We start from the raw sequence: 21,764 nt of genomic DNA on the forward strand, positions 1-21,764 counted from the left end.
TAGTTATTTAGCCTTTGCTATAATTGATGACCTTGAATTTTAAAAAATATTCTGAATCAACAAGTCATTTGCCATAAGTGCTCTAGGTTAATAACCAATACCACTACTTCCACATTTGTGGAGACTTTACCCATTATCTTATTTATCTTCCTGAAGCCCTGTAAGATAGGCACAGCAAGCACTCTTATCCCTACTTACAGAGAAAGGGAGAAATAGCTAATAAGTGGGCAGATTCAGGAAGACCCCAAGTTTTGAGAAGCCTAGCTCAGAAATGTCTGGTTTAAATGAATACATATGACAATTCTGCTCTATCAAGAAAAAGGGAACGGCTGGACTTCCCTGGTGGTCCAGGGGTTAAGACTCCGTGCTCCCAATGCAGGGGGCATGGGTTCAATCTTTGGTTGGGGAACTAAGATCCCACATGCCACACAGTGCAGCCAAAAAACAAAAAACAAACGACAGGGAACTGCTACAACCTTCCAACCAAGTTTAATTAGTATTACTAATACTAATTAGCATTAAAATTGGTTGTCATTGATTTTCACTCAAGAATAACAGTGAACAATGTTTGTACAATAAGTATTCAGTAAATGACGTTAACTCATTCTTTTTTTAAAGCCTACACGTTAAAAAAAATACATTTAATTAATTAATTAATTGATTGATTGATTTTGGCTACGCTGGGTCTTAGTTGTAGCATGTGGGCTTCTTAGTTGTGGCATGCATGTGGGATCTAGTTCTCCGACCAAGGATAGAACTCGGGCCCCGTATATTGGGAGCGTGGAGTCTAATCCACTGGACCACAAGGGAAGTCTCCTAACTCATTTTTATAAGATGACTCAGTCTGTCCAAAGCTAAGTCCTCTCCTAGAGCTATATCCCCTACTACCCAACTCGACATCTCTACACCCAAGTCAGCCTAGGAAGACAAAAGAAGACGCTTTACCTTGCCCCAAACCTCTGGGTATCACTGAAAGGAATTACTGTATGTATGTGCTGGGGTTGCAGAAAAGTTTGGTTAGGATACACCATGTTTCCTACTTACCATACTGTGATGAGAAAACGTGTTCCCTGAAGCAGGCTGTGATATGGCACTCTGCTTCGAGTTACTGAACACCAGAGGCTGGGCAAGAGAAGGAGCCTGTGATGGATCCAGATTAGATGAATCATTCTCCATTGAAGATGGTGTCTTCCCCAACAGAACAGCAAGGTCAATTCTGGTGGAGAGATGGGAGCTTGATGAATAATGACTGAACATTCCAGCATTCCCCAACACCCGACTCAGATTATGGTTAGATCAAAATGAAGTCACTCCCCAGAAACACAAAGCCGTGAAATGCTTAATTCATCAAAATAACAGATCTGTAAGAGCCACAACAGTATCTACCTATGCTCCAATGAGGCTGCCAACCTTAATAATGTTATATATTTTAATTTTAGTGAAATTAACTTAGTGAAATATCAAATGTTACTTTTAATACAGCAGCTCAATAATTGGGCCAAAATTTACAAATTTTTACCCATGATTTTAATACTGAATACCTGTCATTACCAATATCTAATATATAAAACCACATACTAGAATGCTGGCATCCTCAAGCAGCTTTGGAACAAGAAGGGTTTGGGGAATTTTTCCCCAAATTTTTAAAATATTTCAAGTTACTTGTGATATAATGAAAATATATACTAGGGGCTTTTCAAATTTCCTGAGTAGTAGGAGTGTCTTTTGTTTTTCGTAATTGGTCTCTTTCAACTACAGTTTATGCTAATAAAGTAACTCAGGGTGGGACCCCTCACAGAGTTTCAAGAAGGCGGCGGGTCACCAGAAACACCAAGAAAGTGATTAGAGTTGGAACTTTCAGCCCCACCACACTCCACCCACTTCTAGAGAAGGAAGAGGAGCTAGAGACTGAATTCAATCACCAATGACTTTATCAATCATGCCTATGTAATGAAACTCTCATTAAAAACTCTTGAACAATGAGGTTCAGTGAGCTTCTGGGATGGTGAACACATCGATGTGCCAGGAGGGCAGTACACCCAGAGAGGGCTTAGAAGCTCTGTGCTCCACCAACCCCCATACCATGCCCTATGCATCTCTTCCATCTGGCTCTTCCTGAGTACTGGTTATAATAAACCAGGGACAGCAAGTAAAACTCTTTCCTGAGTTATATGAGTCATTCTAGCAAATTATTAAACCTGAGCAGGGGGCTGTGAGAACTCCCAAATTTGTAGTCGGCTGGGCAGAAATGTGCAGGTGGCCCATTTGCAGCTGACCTCTGAAGTAAATAAAGGCAGTCTTGTGGTACTGAGCCGTCAACTTGGGTCTGCGCTAACTCTGGAGAGTTAGTGTCAGAACACCCAGCTGGTGTCAGAGAATTGAAGAATTGGTGTGGAAAAAAATCACAGATATTTGGTATCATAGGAAAAAAAAAAAAAAGTATGGAGGTTCTTTAAAAAACTAAAAACAGAACTACCATATGACCCAGCAATCCCACTACTGGGCATATACTCTGAGAAAACCGTAATTCAAAAAGAGACATGTACCACAATGTTCACTGCAGCACTATTTATAATAGCCAGGACACGGAAGCAACCTAAATGTCCATCAACAGATGAATGGACAAAGAAGATGTGGCACATATACACAATGGAATATTACTCAGCCATAAAAAGAAACGAAATTGAGTTACTTGTAGTGAGGTGGATGGAGCTAGAGTCTGTCATACAAAGTGAAGTCAGAAAGAGAAAAACAAATACCGTATGCTAACTCATATTTATGGGATCTAAAAAAAATGGTACTGATGAACCTAGTAGCAGGGCAGGAATAAAGACACAGACATAGAGAAGGGACTTGAGGACATGGGGGAGAGGAAGGGGGAAGCTGGGGCAAAGTGAGAGTAGCATCAACATATATACACTACCAAATGTAAAATAGCTAGCTCTTGGGAAGCAGCAGCATAGCACAGGGAGATCAGCTTGGTGCTTTGCAATGACCTGGAGGGGTGGGATAGGAAGGCTCAAGAGAGAGGGGATATATGTATAAATATGGCTGATTCACTTTGTTGTACAACAAAAACTAACAGCATTGTGAAGCAATTATACTCCAATAAAGATGTATGAAAACAAAAAACACATTACCTCTGGTAATGACATCCTGAACATCCTATTCCTATCGCACTTCTCTTTAGGACATTCTGAATCAACAGCTATCATACCCAGGTCTAGAAATAATCCAAGAGTCTTTCAGGGGATAAAAATATTCCCTGACAAGTGTTATCTTCCTCTACTGACCCCAATACCTATGTTCAAGTTCTAAAAATTTCATAAGCCAGATCCTAGGGAAAAAAATTATCACCGTGCTCAGTGGGCTAAGCAAAGACCATAATTATTAAGCAAGAGAAGAAACTATTGAACAGTTCTGCAAATTCAGAAATAAATGAAAACTTTCCACTTTCAGCTTCTCTTTACCTGACTTACTACAAGTTCTAAGTTCTAAGTTTTAATCAATACCTATGATGCTGACAAGGCTGACCTATGTATTAAAGGGCTGTTTGGGGGAGAGTTAGCTTTAAAATTGTAATATATGGATTTCCATTCAGTAGATTACTAATATCAACTCTTACAAATCTACCAATCAACTTAATAGGACCCTAATATGATTTGGTTATCATTATTACCGACACCATGGGAGTCTGTAGAGGTCCAGTGCCATTCTTCCTTACAACTAACTTAGCAGATACCCTTGGGAAAAGATACAGAATTATACCACACACTTGCCTCTGACCAGCAGTGATTGTCACATTCTCCGCAGGCAGAGGCACTGACGACACATTAGAGGCAGTGAAGATCTTGGTCTCAGAAAGCTGGAAAACAGAGGAATTAGTCACTCCTAGTGTTAGGTAGGTTTCAGTCAGAAACCTGGCACAGGTTAAGGGGAATTCAACATCAAGAAAAAGGGGAAAACTCTTTGAAGAGAGAACTATCTACTCTAAGGAATCCTGAATGGACTGACTTTCAAGCCCCTTCTATCTGTGCACAATGGTTTTATCAAAAGAGAGGGTAGAATCAAGAAACCTAATAAAATCGAGTGGAGTCACATAATATGGGCACTGAACTTACAGGAAGGTGAATATGGTAGACAGAAAAACAGAGAAAGCCCCTTTATGTTTTCCCGCTACAGCTCCCAACTCCTACCTCAATCCAAACCATACTTTATCTTCCACTACTCCTCTCAAAGAAAGGAAGATCACAGCCAAGATGAAGACAGATATAAGTTAATTCTTGGCTTTTGAGCAGTAAGGGCCCAAGTGCTGATGAGTCGATATATGGAGGAATAATTTTAACATGCACTTTTTGGGGACTTCCCTGGTGGCGCAGTGGATAAGACTCCGTGCTCCCAATGCAGGGGGCCTGGGTTTGATCACTGGTCAGGGAACTAGATCCGACATGCATGCCACAACTAAGAGTTTGCATGCCACAACTAAGGAGCCGGCGAGCCACAACTAAAGGAACCCTGGAACCACGACTAAGGAGCCCGCCTGCCACAACTAAGACCTGGTGCAACCAAATAAATAAATACATATATATTTTTAAAAGGCATTTTTTGCCTTAAAACTGACTTTGTTACACCTAGTCTCTCCACTATAAAACACTAAAATTAGGTAAACAATTGTAAGGAATAAATCTTCCTGCTATTCAAAAGTTGATTTTTTTTGAGGGGGGGGGGCATGCTGCCCGGCCTTCTGGGATCTTAGTTCCCTGACCAGGAATTGAACCCTGGCCCTAGGCAGTGAAAGCGAGGAGTCCTTAACCACTGGACCACCAGGGAATTCCCCAAAAGCTGATTTTTTTAAAAAAACTTTTTGATTAAAATCTCCCCTCTAAAAACAGTGAATCCACTCCCCCAAATATATCATTCTCTGAAAGGTGGTTAAGCTGACAAGCCAAATCTTAGAAAGTATTCACAAAGCAGTCTAGCTCTGCTACAAGAGAAAACAATCACCCTCTAATGCTGATACATCCAGAATTTTAAAATTCAGGCCTGAAAACCAAAACAGTTTGACACATCATTTCCTCTTATCATATTCTGTCTTGACTGAATAAATACAAGTACAGGAAAGTTCATCCATGATCACGGGAAACTGTAATTCATAGCAAAAGCTTGACTGTGACCAGGGATCAGGAAAATTCTTTTACTCAGGTACTACTCCAGAGAATTCATATAGCTTGTTTATATGCCACCCATCTATGAGGTTTCCTAGTTTAGTCAATCTGGAAGATAGCCAAACCTACATGTTCATCTCAATTACAATCACCACGATGCACTCTTAGTACAAAAACAAAAGGGGTCCCAGAGTCAACCAGACTGTAAACTTAAGAACTTGGTACTGTAACTCTCATCTGTACCCACCTCTAAGCCAATTACAGGACCATACACCAATGCCTGAATGTGAACCAAATAACTGATTTGCTCCAAGGAGAGTCATGTGCCACCAGAAGCTGTTACTCAATGCACTACCTGCCTAACTCCATTTCTAGTGCCCTACCCAACCACCATCTCTTCCTGGGATAAATCCGACAATCAGATATTGGACTTACACAAGTGCACTTGCCCTTTCCATAGTCTGGTTCCACAGAGTCCTGTTCATGCCCAGTCTCCTTCATATAACATATGTGAAATATTCTGGCTCAGAACACTATTTTGGATGTAAAAGTTTTGGGTCAGAATCTTAAGGGTGAATTTTGAGGGGTAGAAACATACCCATTTTCTATCCCTAAACACCACTTAGGGATAGAACGTACTAATGAGGAATGACCTGGGAATACCTACATCTTCATTCCAATCTTCAGTTCCCCACTCCTCTGTTGCAGTCCTCCATGCACCTGGGAATAAAGGAAAAACAATGAAGTAATTTTAAGTACCAGTACAAAGCACAGGCAGAAAATACGGACGTTTTAAACTTTTGGCAGCCAAAAGTGTAACTAGAATTTAGTAATCAGAAGGGATTCTTGGGCTTCAGAGGGAGGAAAAGACTTTTTAGAAAGGGATACCTCAGAACAACCAGGGTTTTAATAAGATTATGATTTCACAGCTACTTTCAGTTCTTGTTACACAGCTGTAATAGGAAAGAGAGCAAGACAGTAAGAAAGAGAGAGAAAATGCAAGAGACAGCAAGACTCCAATGGACCCAATGCTCCAAGCAATCTCTTAAGGGCCTTCAAGTCCTCTGACTTAGTAGTCCGTTCAGTGAAATGGCAGCAGACAATTTAAACTGAAACATGCAAGCTATACTTATTTGGTATAAGACAATACTGCAGGCAGTCTGAAGAAAGATGGCAGCAGGGGCAGAGGAACACAAATGGTTGCCACATTATAGTCAAAGGGCAGTGAAGAAGGAAAGGCCTGAAATCCAAACTGAGAGCACTGACACCTACCTGCTATGGGAACTGAATTTAAAAATGCATACTCAGGGCTTTCCTGGTGGCACAGTGGTTAAGAATCCGCCTGCCAATGCAGGGGACGTGGGTTCAATCCCTGATCCGGGAAGACCCCACATGCCATGGAGCAACTAAGCTTGTGCGACACAACTACTGAGCCTGCGCTCTAGAGCCCATGTGCCACAACTACTGAGCCTGTGTGCCACAACTACTGAAGCCCACGTGCCTAAAGCCCATGCTCCACAACAAGAGAAGCCACCACAATGAGAAGCCTGTGCGCCGCAACGAGGAGTGGCCCCGCTCTCTGCAACCAGAGAAAAGCCCACGTGCAGCAACGAAGACCCAACGCAGCCAAAAATAAAATTAAATTTAAAAATGCATACTCAGCAGAAGTCAAGTTTATAGATCGTTTTGATTTAACTATAAGAAACCCCAATGTATCTGTTCTTTTCAGAAGACAGGAGATGAGACTGAAAAATAAAATATGTGTAATAGTTACCGTACTGGTCCTAACTATACAAAACACAAAATCTGACCTGTAAAAGTCATGGCACAGACAATGGAGGGACACAGTTTCTGTAGGAGAGGTCTGTAAATAATCAAACCACCTTGCATATTCCCCTTGTTTTGCTTTACGTATACGCATATCCTCAGAAAAGGAACCTGGCATTTTTTAAGGAATATAGGTGAGTTTCTATGAGACCTAAAATTCTTCCCTTCAACCAAAGAACCACACTAAGAAACAGGAACCTCTGTGTAGCAAGGACCAGAAAACGCCTTATTTTCTTCTCTAGAATAGCAGTATATATTTAATAATTCTTAAAACATTCTCTCCAAATGGGGAAACTTCTTACAAGAATGAAAGAATGAAGGCATGGCATTCAGATTTCACTGTCACTGAAGAGAAATATTCTAACACCTACAAAACCCGTCTGAAATTCTCTTAAACATTTAATAATGAAAAATCCTATTTCCTAGAGAAAAATACGTTCAGTGCAATGCCTTTCCCAGGACAATATTAAAACTATGCCAGGGAAATTCCAAACCACTTAATAATGACAATGTTCTCCAAATCAAACTAAAGTCCAATCTCAGTTTAGACAAGTTACAAACCACACTCTTCTCTCCCTCTCTAGTGATGGCATTTTTCCTCCCCATTGACAACCATCCCACCCTGGCTAAACTGGAATCCAAAATCTGGGTTAACACATACACACAATCCTAGAATTGGAAGTGATCTAAGAAGTCATTTACTACTGAGAGGCTATCTCTCAATGCAAGAAATTTTTTTTCCCCTGTACTCTAGCGACTGCATCTGGAATGGAAAGGAAGACTGTAGACAGCTACTTGACACCTTCCTATATAGGACATATGGTCTTGGCTAAGGAAAAGGACTACATTGAGGAAGCGTTAAGGCACAGAAAGAGTGCAAATGCTCTGAACAAAAGATTAGGGCTTCCATTCCATCAGCAAAAAGCACAGACAATGTAAATGTTAAATATTCATTAAACTAATTTTTTTAAGGAGGAAAAACAGGCACAGAATATGAGAGAAAAAAGCAGAAAAATAAAAAGCAGGAAAACAGAAAAATGACATATCCACAGATATTTCAGTTCATAAAAATCTATTAAATATCCGGGGCAGTTAGGCGCCTGGATGTATCATACCAGGAGCAGTCTCAAATTTTCGGGGATAATTTGACCCCTCAACCCCAATGAAATCAAGTCCTGAAACAAAAAAGAAAAGAAAAGAAAAAACAACCAGTGAAATTTTGCTTGTGAATGAGAATGTTTGCCCCCAACACACAATTCCCACTGTACCTGTGGATATTTTAAGGGTAGATTTGAGTCTCTTTTTAAATTAAAAAGGGAATTTGTAATTTGCTATCATGAAAACACAAAAAGAGATCATGCATGAAGCTTAAGTTCAAATCATGAAACTTTGAAGGGAATGCATGAAACTATACTCAACACTTTCACACTAACAAGCAATTCACATAATTTTTCATTCAGCCACAAATCAAAAATTTCTGAGTCTAGCCTCCCAAATCTGCTATTCTCTACTCGGTATAAACAAACACACACCTCTTTCTTCCCTCTCTCTTTTCCCAACCAGATCCTTGTTGAAAATAGCTAAGGCTTTCAATCTAGGACTGGGACTCCATGCCTAATTTTGTATCCACAACTAAAAACAAATCCCTCGACTTCTATTATCTTTTCTGCCAATGATAAAAAGCCAAATACCCAAGAACGAACTACAGCTCAGAAACACATCTGTTATTCGGACTGTTACCAATGCTCTACAAAGCCATCAAGAGATGAATGAAGAGCAGTTCTAATGCCTCCAAAGTATAAGTTAAAACAGAAAAGGATATTTCATAGCCAAATGGTTAAGGGACTTCAAAAAGATATCTAGCTTGCCAATAACTCAACTTTAGCCTCCACCAATGAGAAATCTGTATTAAAAATGAGTTTATAAGATAGCTTGATGAACAACAAGCAAGTAACATTCAGCACCTGAGGTACAGCATATTGTGGGCAGTAGATGAGAAGTGATTTGTGCCAAAGACCTTCCTAAAGACGCAGGATTAAGGTAACTGATTTCTGAAAGGGGGTAAGGCAAATTTAAATGGATAAGGAGTCAAACAGCCTATTTCATGCTCTACTATTAACCCTTCCCCCACTTTGTAAGAGGAAAAAATTCTCAGGCTTTCCATGTGCTGGCTCAGCCAGAAAGAGGTAGCTGGTCTCATAAGAAAGTACTCTGGAACCAAGAGGCTGTTCTTATTTAAAGTAGTAAAAGTTATCTCTTACTTCCAAACACATCTTGGTGTATCCCACAAGCCTAACATATCCTCAAACATATATACACTACCCAAATATGCATCAAAGTCAGCTAACAAAAAAAGCGAATCCCATAATACTCTACCACACCCAGAAGACTATCCAACAAAGAAAGGCAGAAAGTCTCCAGATTTCCTTCTTGCCCATAAACTGAGATTTCCCAAAAATTAAGGGAAAAAGATAATCCTATCTCTGTATGCAGAAACAAACTGACAGTGGGCTTTGATTCTGGGCCCTATTCATCTTTACAAGTAGTGGCTTGATTAATTCTGGATATCTTTTCAAAAGGCAAAGCTAAGTAGCCAAACAGAAACACTAGGAAATACAATTGGAGCTAATGGTATAATGGAAAGAGCATGAGCTTTGAGAGTCAAAAAATTCTGAGTTCAAACAAATTTCATAACCACTCTTGCAGTCTAAGTCTTGTCATCTGGAAAGTGATGATAAATAATGTCTATTTCATAAAATAGTGATGAAGATCAGGTGAAACAGCATGTATAATGTGCCCATGGGCACAAAGTAAATGAAGGAGAGTACACTGCAATTCAGTTGTCACCCCTTTCCTCTCTCTGACTCAGCAGCCAAAAACTACTCCACTTTTTTGTTAAGTATATCCTCAAAAAAATTATTTCTTTAGATTCCCAGAGACAAGAAACTAATAAAAGTCACTCACTCGTCCCATCATCTGGTTCAAAGTGGCCAGTGTTGTTCCATGTATTGCCACTATTATTGCCATAGTTATCATCAGTATTGGCCGGCTCTGCATAATCAGCTGGGTTAAAGGTTCTGGGAGAAAAAAAAAAAAAAAAAAGCTTAAAAGAGTCTCTGAGCTCTAAGCAGCACCAGTGAAAATTAACTCAAAAGGAGGGCAATCAGAATCTTGAGTGTCTCTTTCCTAGTACAGATCAACCATGGCCCCATTCTATAAGCCTGTAAGCTGTCTACTTTTGCTCACTTACCAGCTTACCTAAAATTTCATGGTATAATCTTTTTTTTTTATAATTTTAATTTATATCCACTATCCCTTTTGGATTAGGACACCAATAAAATCCACATGAAGATTTTGAGAAAATAGCAGGTATGTGTATTCAAATGAGATAAAATAATTCAGGTGGTAAATGCTTATCTCCCAGAAATAAGCCCTATACCTATACACACCTGATGAAATAGTCCAGCAATCTTTCTGATCACATTTTGGTTATAGCTGCCTATTATCCTCAGGATACCAGGATATTAACCATGCTAAAACATTATGGTAATGCTTAAGGAAAAATTAAAGACTTTAACACTGGATCAATGAAACTTACCCCATTCCTTGAGCAGAAAACCTTCCTCCCCGCCTACCAGAGCCACCTAAAGAATGAGAAAAAGAGGGAGAAAGAAATATTTTAGAAGTTGATATAAGATCACCTTGCCAACAGAGGCAGCTTTGGAAAGTAAGTGGTTGACATCATCAGATATTCCTTCTCTCACTCTGTAGCACATCAGTTAATATAACACAGCAGGACAATTATTATTGACAAGGTTGTTCCTTTGCTGATCAAACTGCTGGATCCTCAAGCAAATACAATAATAGCAACAATAAAGAGCAGAGGAAATGACATCTACCTTCCTTCCCACTGCCCACTCAGTAGTCTCTAGAATTTGCATGACACTTCAACAATTAAGGTATCCAGAGTCCATGTGAATTTGTCTGGTTTTAAATAAAGTAGACCCCTACTAAACTAATAAGAGTAGCTTGCCCCCAATATCCATCCCGCCAACAAACTGATCACCTCTGCCTCGGCCACGACCTCTTCTGCCTCTTTCTGTGCCTCTTCCAGAAGGCCCTCCACTCTTGGTGCCATCTAATCCATTTTCCTGACCTCGAACTGAAATTTAAAAACAAAACAAAACAAAACAAAACAAAACACCACAGATGGCCAGAGCAAAGTGAATAGAATGTATGTACATAAATGGTATGTATACATGGTGGTGGGGAGACAAAAACAAAGAAGAGAAAATGAGCTGGAAGGATGGAACATGATGGTTACTAGGGAATGGTTACTAGTCAAACAATTTTACAAATGGCTACAAGGTAACTTCATGCTCAACTGGTGGCTGTTGCTAGAAAAGGCTACATGCAAGAAATGCCAAGGTCTCAGAACAGATGATTTTAAGAAAAATCATAAGGATGATATAATGGTTACTAGATCCAGCCTCGCAGAGCCCTGACATCCCTCAAGTCTAGACATTACTAACCCACAACTGGTTTTGTTAAAGCCCCATGCATACACTCTCGTCCGCGGCTGGCACCTCTCCCCCGTCTTGGTGGCCCACCACGTCGCCGACTATAGTCTCTGTCCCGGTCTCGATTTTCTTTGCCTTCCTCGTTGGATTCCGTTTGGCCACCGTCCTTCTGTCCTGAGACTCCTTTCTTCTTCCCAACCATCTCCCAGGAATGCTAAAGAAGAGCAGAGCATTCATGTCTAATCAATATAGGCTGCTACCAGGAAACCAGAGATAAAAGCTGGGACAACTGTTAACCATTCTCCTCTCAGCATCCACATCTAAGATAACTTCTATTAGTTTATTTCTGTTTAAGTGGAGAGTATAGACAGAACCTCAAAACAAATTCTACACCTATCACTGCAAAATTAAAGCCCTTTTTGTAGAAGAGGTGCTTATAAGCAAATGGATTGCAGGGATCACTTCCAAAAGGGTTACCGAGATCTCTGTCCAGTTCAGTCACTCGGCGTGGTAGTCAAAGGACCTAGTTACTTACTGGACCTTTCTGTCAAGTGTGTTTCCTGGGCTGAAAAAACTAATTCCCTTTGGATTCAGTGACTCCCAGTTTTTTATAGCCTTATCCATGTCAAATAAAGCAGAAAAGAAAACTGAAAGTTTGTAAAAGTTAACTCTGAATTCAGAATGAACGAATATCATTTGACTCTTGAGTATATTCTCTAATTCAGCAACCTAGAATTTATGAGGAAAACAACTATACCTACTCCCCAACCCACCCCCCTTCACACACACCAATTTCCTTTATTTAAAAGAAGACCAAATAGCAGTCAGGAAAGCACAGCCCTGGCCTTGAGACATGCTGACTATAGGAAGCCTTCCATTCCTGGTTTTATTCACTGTGTTCTCCCCTATACATCCTGAATTGCTACAATACGATTCAATCTTCCTCAAAGCAGTTCATTCCAGATTGCAGGAGGGAATATTTACAGTAAGGAAAATGAGCTAAACAGTCTTGCAAAAACTCATTCCTTAGGAAAATGAGTTTTATAAATTTGAAGGTTTTTTTTGGCCTTGCTGTGTGGCTTGCAGGATCTTAGTCCCCTTACCAGGGACTGAACACAGGTTCTCAGTAGTGAAAGCGTGGAGTCCTAACTACCAGCGAATTCCCTATAAATTTAAAGTTTTAAACACACAAATACATTGATTTACAAATTTTTGCAGAAAATATGTACAAATGAAAGTTCCAGTTCAATCACCAAGACTATCAGAGCTTTACTATCCTAGATACCATCTAACCCAAACTACAATGGCCCTGTTGCTCAGCAACAGATGTCTAATATCCAATAACTTTGAAAATATGGAATAGTAGTATGAAACTACTATTAATTTTGTCAGGGTTGATAATAATATTGTGGTCATACAAAAGAGTAACCTTTAAGGGAAACATGCCAAAGAATTTAGGAAATAAAGTACTATGATGTCTACAACAACTTATTTCCAAATAATCCCAAGTGTCCACCAGTGGATGAGTGGATAAACAAGATGTGCTACAAACATACAACGGAATATTATTCAGCCTTAAAAAGGAGTGAAATTCTGACACAAGCCACAATATAGATAAACCTTGAAAACATTTTGCTAAACGAAGACACAAAAAGACAAATATTATTTGATTCCACTCACATGAGGTACCAAGAACAGGCAGAACCTTACACGAGGTAGTGAAAATAGGTGTTACCCCAACCTGGGAGTCGGGAAACGGAGAGTTAACTGTTTAATGGATACAGTTTCTAATTAGGAAATGAATAAGCTCTGGAAATGGATAGTGGTAATGGTTGTCCAACACTGTGAATGTCCTTAATGCCAATGAATTGTATATTTAAAATGGATAAACTGGTCTATTTTGTTAAGTATATTTTACCACAATTTAAACATTTTTAAGTTCAAAAACAGTATATTTAAAACTATACTAAAAGCATATCTACATATTCTAAAAAGTCCACAAGAAATACTTTACTAAAAATTAAGTATCTGCCTAGCACTCGGCAGCTCCTTGTTGCCTACTCTTTCAACCCACCCGGATTCCACATTATAGCTGGTAGGTCAATTTTTGCTCACAGTAGCTTCAATTCATAAATTATAGTAACCTTGTAGCTAAATCTACATCAGCAACACGGGAAACCAGACTCGACACAGTTCTTCGAGTTTTTGCTACTCTGTCTCAAAACCTGATAGGTTTCAGAAACCTGTCACCTTTTTCTTCTCTATGGTTATACATCAGCTGCTGGCACGAGATGGGTTCTGTAAGTAAAAAGAATTACTATAATCTTCCCGAGGCACTGCCAGTTTTCTAATACGATCTCATCCAACCAAATACATCCAACATTGATTCCCATTGGTTTCACTAGTAGCTTATTTATTTGTGGCATAAACCTACATTCTCTACCTTTTTTTCTTTTTTGATACTGTGAAAGGTCAGACTTGTAGCACTAGGCAGGAGATGCCAGAAGGTGAAACAAAATATGACTTGTGCAAAAAAAAAAAAAAAAAAATTCACTTTTTTTTTTTTTGGCCGTGCCATGCAGCATGCAGGACCTTAGTTACTCAACCAGGGATCGAACCCGTGCCCGCTGCACTGGGAGCTTGGAGTCTTAACCACTGGACCGCCAGGAAAGTCCCCCCAAAATTCACACTTTGTAAAAGTGTAAGTAGATTCACCTCTACCTCTACCCCACTGCCTCGAAAATACAGAGGCAATTACTCTGGAGTAAACTCAAGATGAACCAGAACTGCTTTCTGATTATCCAGGCAGTAATTTTCAAACAAGGCCCATAATATAAAATCTAATCTAGGACCACACTTTTGAAGAGAAAAAGGTACGAATTTAAATTCAATGATTAAAAATAGTTTTTCACTATTATTTCCCATTGCTTCGAGGAAACTGACAAACCTCCAACATTCAGCTAAAGTGACACTGTAACATCAGTAAGTTAATCTCTCTAAGGATGAAATCTGGTTATCAATTTCAACCAAAGATCCCCTGAGTAAGATCAAGTAAATAAAAATGACTTCAAATGATACACTCCTCATTAAAAAAATAATAATAAAGGTCTCTACTAAACACTGCAGGAACATACCAAAGATTAATTAGTAAGGCAGAATCCCTGCTCTTAAGGGGCTTAAAAATTTGAAACAGTAATAAGACAATAACAAAACACAGGATTCTCATTAAATAGAAAGGAAAGGAGGAGGTGAAAGCAACTCTAAATTCTAGGGCAAGAGTTCCTCCAATATCCCCTGTCATCTCCAGGGATGGTCAACAGGCTCTAAAGTTTGTTTCTCTGCTAATTCAACAGAAGTAAGTTCACATGATGAAAAGGTATTGTGAAATGTAAAGCTGATATTGGTGGGAGTGTTCTGAAATCAGAATCCAGTAGTCTGCGGCTTTGTTCAATAGCAATAAAACATGTGAGCAGAAATCTTCCATGATTAGTAACTAAGGCTATTAAATAGCACCTCTAACTCAGACTAACCAAATCTTGAAAACAGTCACTAGCCTAGAATGAATAATTTATTTCCAGGCCAACTAGAAGAAACTGATTTTATCTGTTTTCTCCTATTTATTGTACATAAATTTTAAGTATTTGCAACCTGCGGTAAATAATCTCCAAGACAGTTCCTTGCTTTATTTGGAGAATAAGATACTGTGCTTTAAGGTGAGTTACCCCACTTGCTATTTCTGGAATTTACTAGCCTCTCAACGAGGGACCCACTTTCTAGAACACTTTATTAGCACTCTACCGTATCTGGGTTTCCTTCCAGCAGTACATTGATGGCTCTGTTGACATCTCCGTTGCAGTCATGCAAAGCAATGACACATTCATCCTGGTTCTTGCCTGTGATATCAATCAACTGAAAGACAAAGATCAGCAACCATCATGAACAAGCCTGCACTCCCCACAAAAGAAAACTAGGTGAAAAAAAGGGAGAAGACACAGCTGAGTTTGAAAGAAGCAGGCTTAAAAAAGTAAAACATGCAGAATTTTGGTACTCTAGTTCCAAAAGCAAAATATTAACAACCTGTGATTAGGGATGGGGCAAAAGTATTTATAAAGCAGTTGAATAATACAGCATCTAATAGAGAATCAAATGCAGAAGCATACAGGATCCAGTATACCATGACCTGCCACATTTCCTAGATGCCACAACTATTCGAAGCTGCTGTACAATGGTATCAACAAAGTCATTCAATAAACAAGAGATTAAAATTAAGGTAAAACCTCTTTGAACAAGGTATCTGTCCAAAGGGGTACAATCAGACAATAAAAGCACTCATAATTCGTTTAATACTATAGTGGAAAATATCCTGGTAGGCAGCAATTCTATTTAACTGTGCTTTGATCTTGATGTCTTTTTCCACAGCTTATGGCAAATTAGCGATACACTCACTTGTTTCACCTTTTCCTCAAAGTCAGCATCATTATGGTCCGAAATCATCTGTGCAAGTCGAATTTGTTCTGCAGTGGCCTAAGAAAGCGTGATCAAGAGACAACAGTTTAGAGAAATAAGAGGGATCTATATAGTCAACATTCATCATCTCCCACCCCAATTTCCTTCTCCTTGTTACAAATGACCAACTAATAAAACGCTACCACCATGACAACAAAGAGTGAAGCTGTGACTATTTCAAGCTACAATCTCTAAAAAAGCAGGGAGCTTTTTCACCTATGTTCACAGTTAAAGAGACTTTCACTCTGGGGTCACAGCACCACTTTGAAACGTCTGTGCCTTAATTCAATTTCATTTATTTGCAAAGTCATGTGTAAACCCTGTTCCTGATTCTGCAATGACCAATGCCACCCTTTTATTCCTTAGGGATGAGAATATCATTAAGGTTTAGTCTGAGGATACACTCGGCATATCTTCCAAGTATCCAGTGTATGTTTATAAGATGTCAGAAATTTTAGCCCCAACTGAGATTAAGTACTAAAATTCTGCTAGAAATTCACCTGGAAAAAGAAGTGAAAGAAAAATGAATAAGAGGAAAGTTCTAGTCTTACATATTCAATTTAACTGACCATAAACAAATGCAAATTAATTCATTCATATTAGCTGCCAACAAATACCAGACTAGTTATTAAAAAAAAAAAGATATCTAAATCCAACTTAAAAAAAAAAAAAGAGAAAACTCATAAACTTCAGCACCCAGGTGCCAAGGAGGTTAATTTACTCTTTAAAACTGAGCAATACTCTAGGGTGTCTCATCTGTTAATCTTGAAGGAACATAGTAAAGATGCTAACTCCTCATGGGAAAGGAAAAATCAGATTAGGCCTCAATGAGACCAGAGAGGAAAACAAAAGACAAGTTAGGGAAAAGAAGAGCAAAGGAAAGGAAGAAGCTGGCAAGACAAAGATTGGCTAGAGGGATATCAAAGTGCAAGGTCTAGGAAATAAGAAATGTATTGCTAAAACAACCCAGGTGAATGAAGGAAAATGCTATCTTAGAGATACAAAGCACAGGACCCATTCTTTCCAAGCCTCATAATGCAGTAAATTAAGCCCATTGCATCACAGCATGTCATTAACAGTTATCAGGCCCCAAGTGAAAAGAGGCATGGATTAGAAAATAAGAATAACGAACCCAAACTAATAATCCAAAGCACAGAATGATGCTGCACTAGATGGACACCAGTATCAACCAGCAAGGCTATCCCATGGATCCATATCCTTTGGGTTCTTTACCTGGGGCCGCTGCTTGTGCTGTGTCTGATTTTGGTTTTGAGGTGGTTCCCAGTTTCCCCGGGCTCGGTTAGTGCCCACCGACGTCATCATTTACAGTATATACAAATAACAGTATTTACAAGGTAGAATACTGAAAGATTTAAGAAAAAAAAAAAGTTTAGATGTTAAATGTGGGCAAAATGTTTTCAACCTCTCTTTCATCAGCACCTTCACCACTTTCACTTCTTTAAAGAGACAAACCAACATTCACCTGTTCTTAAGACAGATTTCCAGTATGATAAATTCCTTAGAGAACTATGACTATTTATCCATTTTTGTAAAACAAGAAATATATAAAACATGTGTTGTGATGGTTTGTTTTAAAGTTATGAGCACGATTTGGTTACAGTCCCCTATACGCAGCCTTTGTGAAGTTTTGCTATCTTGATAGTAAGCAAAACAATGTTAATAATCAAGTCTTCCAATAGGTGAAAATACCCAACGTCCCTTTGACAGAAGGAAAGATAATCAGCAAAGCCTGGAAACAAAAGCCTTCCAGGAAGGGGAATAGTCTACACTCCAAATAATAACAATTTAAAATGCTGTACTCAACCTACCTTTGAAAACAGCTTTACCTGCCTTACAACCTTTTAAACGTAAGTTGCATGTGTCCTCCATCATTTGGGAAAGGACAAGCTCAAGCCTAGCCTCTTTCTTCCTCCCTCAAGTTTCTATCTCTCAGTATGGTGTGGGGGCACGTATCAGCCCCAGTGACTTTGCCCAGAATCTCAGTTCCTTGGATAATAATTCTAACATGCTGTTTTTGTGGCTGCTTCTGTGGCTGCTTCTGTTGGTTTCCTAAGTTCACAGTTCCAAGAAACCAGAATTGCAATTCCCCTCCACCACTCACCTTAATATATAGAGAATCCCAAATTTGTCCCAAACCAAAAGCATCTAGCACAGAGTTTTATTTGGAAGAAAGTGCTTCTGGGAAGTCATTTTAAACTTGAGACATTATTGCCAGCAAGATGACTTTGTTGAGTCTCTAGAGACATGGAACACACAGGGCCTTCCCAAAACCAGATCAGTTTTGTTAGTAACACTTCTAACAAGCAAAGATTCTACTGAATTTAAGTTGCCTTCATTGATACTTTGTTTTATAATGCAATCTCAGCTGTTGCATTTAGTAAACAAAGAAAACATTCATCATATGATGGAGTGCTCAAAATAAGGTTACACTGCATTGTTTTACTCCCTGCCAAAGAGGACAAGTTTATACTTTTCTGCTCTATATTGAATTTTTTTTCATTAATGATACTTCACATAGGGTAATTCTAAGCTGCCCAGAAGACATTGATGGATTTGAGGGACAGGTAGGCTGGGCTTCTAAAGAAATATGCAAGGATTAATATTAGGAGACTGAATTTCACCTGTTTCTTGGGTCACAAAGAAAGCCAACTTCCCTGTGGATAAATTCTTCAGCCAGTTGGGTCAATATGTTACATAGGTCTTTGTTGTTTGATGCAGTCATTAAGAATTGAGTTTTACATTCCCTGTCACCAAGAAATATTTTTAAGGAAAGTTCATGGCTAATTTTTAACCATTACCTCTTCTCCCTACACAAATGTGCACAAAAAGGCCTGTAAATATGTATAGGTAGTACAGGATTATTTGATACACTGTAGTCCATTTTCCCAGGCTGCCATTATTGTCAAGTTCCAACACTTAATTTACAATAAACAAGTGTTATTCAACCAAGTACGCCTGGATTCAAATCAAACAGAAAAAGAAAAAATATCAGGCTTTATTATAATTGACTCTAAGATGAACATTCTAACATGGGAGTGGCCTCTCCTGTAACTTACAAATATTGATTGCTTTCTACTCATCATGTGATTTCAATTTGTGAGCATGAGTTACACTGTGGATATGAATTTCAGGACTACCTGTATGGACAACTGCATGTACAGTACCAATCAATGTAAATACATTAAAAAGTCATTTTGAAAGCCACACAATTACTCAGGAAAGGGGAAAAAAATATCCTCCTAATCACTCTTGCTATTAGCTTCCACTTCTCTCTTACAAACGCTTTGAAATGTGTGACTAAGACAATTTTACCACCTAGGTAGTAACAACACTGACCAAAAGATCAAAAGTAAGTGATGTGGGATGGATCACTGGAGGGCACAGATTTAGTAGCCTTTTAGTAGCAAGCAGAGACACATACCCAGAGTTATCACAGTGGAGATGAGGAATCTTGTTAAGTACTCTTTCTTAAAACATAAAAATATTTAAGGGAAGTAGGTGACAAGTATTGGAGACCAAGGGAATAGTGCAGGAACAAATACAGATTTCAACACAAGAGTGCCCTTGACTGTTTTCTGAAAACCAGCTACTTAAAAAAATAGCCAGAGAAATTTTACAGAAAAAAATAAATAACAAGTATTTATTGAGTATCTACTATGTGTCCAATACTTTAGAAAATACAAAAGCAATATGACTTGGTTGCTGCCCTCAGGGAGCTTACAATCTAATTTGAGAAACAATTCAGAAACTATGAAGCTGGAAGGGGGGTGGGTAAGGCTTGCTACTTCGAACAGAGCAACTAATTCCCCTAGATGCTCTGTGGAAATGATCCCTGCATCCCCTTCCCCAACTTGAATCTAATTTAAAAAAGAGTACTTCCCAGTTAGGACACATTTGGCAACAAGGGGTTTTAAAAATCAAAATCCAAACAGTACATTTTAAGGCCTTTCATCATTAGTTTACATGCCAGCAACACTTCCCGACTTCCCATTCACGACGGAAATAATCACTGAGATAGTCTAATCTTTAAGGACAACGGTTGTAGGATCTCAAAGCAGTTTTAACAACCCATACACAGCCAAAACGTTTTACTTCTCCTGTATTTCAGGTTGTCACTGACCCTCATCACATCCCAGCAAGTCACATCAGACATCCATCCCCAAAGCAGAATATGGGTGGTGGAAGTGGTTGGGGAGAAGACAAAAAGGATTTCTCCATCTAATAATCAGGGACAATCAAAGGCAAAAGGGGTAACAATAACAACAAAAAAAAGGCCTGTTACTGTGGTGTTTTTCTTTCCACAACATCCTACACCAGAGATGGCTACATTTCAAGAACGGTGGAAAAGGAGCGGCCTCCTGTTTGTGACATCAGTTTGCAAAGCAATTTAAGGACTGTCCACAAGGTGAAGGGTCGAAGAAATTTGGAATTCCTGTCCCATTATAAGAAGAGTGAACACATACCCCACTGCTCTAATGACGTCCCTTAGGCGCAATATACCCTATGGGGGCCTTCAGGCCCAGCTTCCCAAATAACATCATTAATTGTTTGGAGTACCCAAAACTACAGTATGGAAGACAGGAAGCTAAAGACAGCAGCAAAAAAATATATTCCAAGAGCTGGAGCGGTGAGCAAGAAGGAAAGGTAATAAGATGAGCTGACAAAGAGACTGGAAACGGAGAGGGGACGCAAGCCCACGCGTGGAGGATGGGAGGCTCACCCCGCTCAGCGCCACATCGGGAGCTCCCGGGGCCAGTCGCCTCCTTACCTCCCACCCGGAACAAATTAATCCTCCGCACTCCAAACTGAGGGCCACATGGGGGAGTTTGGGGCAGCTCCACCCCATCGCCCTTCCTCCCCCCCCCACACCCCGCCACCCCCAAACCAGGCCGGATCCGGATCAGAGGAGGCCCGCAGAGGGTTGGAAAAGGAGGAGGCCCTCTCGTCTTCTCCACAGGCACCGGCCAGGGTACAGAGAGAGCCCTACCTCAGGCGGGGCCCAGGCCTAGCTCGCTCGCGCTCTTTCTCGCTCTCCCCCCTCTCAGGCTCTAGCCGCATGGCCCCCCCCTCCGGCTGCCCCAAGCCCCGCCCCGGCCACGCTCCCAAATCGAGGCCCCGGCTCTGGCGCGGCCCACTAGGCCGCGAACCCAACCATAAACAAAACCTCCAGCGGCCGACTCGGGGGGGGGGAGGGGGCAGGGCTCGCAGGACTAGGAGGGGGTGTACAGTGGGGAACACACGGTGCGGGGGGGCCTACCGAGGGAGGGGGATACGGCGGGGGTAGGAGAGAAAGGAGGGAGGGTAAAAGGGGGATCGTGGATTTAAAGGGGCCGCGGACAATACCCGGCCCCGCCGCGCTGCCGCCGCCACCGCCGCCGCCGCCAACGCCGCTGCGCTCCCAACTTTACCTCAGTCTCCTCCACACTGACACCCCGGGCCGCGCCGCCCCTGTCACGTGATATAAGGTTCCCTCCTCCCCACCCCCTCCCTCCTTTTCCCTCTTGCGCTCGCTCTCGCGCCTTCCCCCTCCCACTTGCCTTCCTGCGTCCCCCAGCACGTGACGTGAAAAAGGACGCGCACGCAAGCGTGCGCGTGCCACCTCGCCACGAGACACCTCATTCCGGCTCCGCGCATCCGCCCCGCCTCCTCCGCGGCGGCCCCGCCTCCACCACGTGACGCGCGGATAGCCTCCGTTTCCTCTTACTGGCGTAGTTCCGCGTCTCCG

General features: G+C 40.5%; 1 protein-coding gene across 19 annotated transcripts in view; it reads right to left on the reverse strand.

Moving 5' to 3' along the window:
- UBAP2L (ubiquitin associated protein 2 like) overlaps window positions 1-21,504 on the reverse strand; it is a 42,036-nt gene extending 20,532 nt beyond the window's left edge. For 9 of the 19 annotated variants that reach the window (XM_082658014.1, XM_082658030.1, XM_082658029.1 and 6 more), the window contains exons 1-12: window positions 21,383-21,464; window positions 17,252-17,381; window positions 15,959-16,036; window positions 15,311-15,421; window positions 11,558-11,726; window positions 11,059-11,154; window positions 10,591-10,636; window positions 9,957-10,069; window positions 8,108-8,167; window positions 5,833-5,885; window positions 3,780-3,865; window positions 1,045-1,216 (exon numbers count right to left, since the gene is read on the reverse strand). In XM_082658014.1, coding sequence (XP_082514140.1) covers window positions 1,045-1,216; window positions 3,780-3,865; window positions 5,833-5,885; window positions 8,108-8,167; window positions 9,957-10,069; window positions 10,591-10,636; window positions 11,059-11,154; window positions 11,558-11,726; window positions 15,311-15,421; window positions 15,959-16,036; window positions 17,252-17,341 — 1,074 coding nt within the window. In that variant the 5' untranslated portion in view covers window positions 17,342-17,381; window positions 21,383-21,464. Of the gene's footprint in view, window positions 1-1,044; window positions 1,217-3,779; window positions 3,866-5,832; window positions 5,886-8,107; window positions 8,168-9,956; window positions 10,070-10,590; window positions 10,637-11,058; window positions 11,155-11,557; window positions 11,727-15,310; window positions 15,422-15,958; window positions 16,037-17,251; window positions 17,382-18,660; window positions 18,795-21,026; window positions 21,080-21,382 lie in introns of those variants that run through there. The other 10 variants (XM_082658022.1, XM_082658021.1, XM_082658020.1 and 7 more) reach the window with 4 other exon arrangements.
- Between the last annotated feature and the right edge of the window lie 260 nt (window positions 21,505-21,764).

The sequence above is a fragment of the Grampus griseus genome (assembly GCF_964374135.1).
Source record: "Grampus griseus genome assembly, chromosome: 1".
Taxonomy (NCBI): Eukaryota; Metazoa; Chordata; class Mammalia; order Artiodactyla; family Delphinidae; genus Grampus; species Grampus griseus.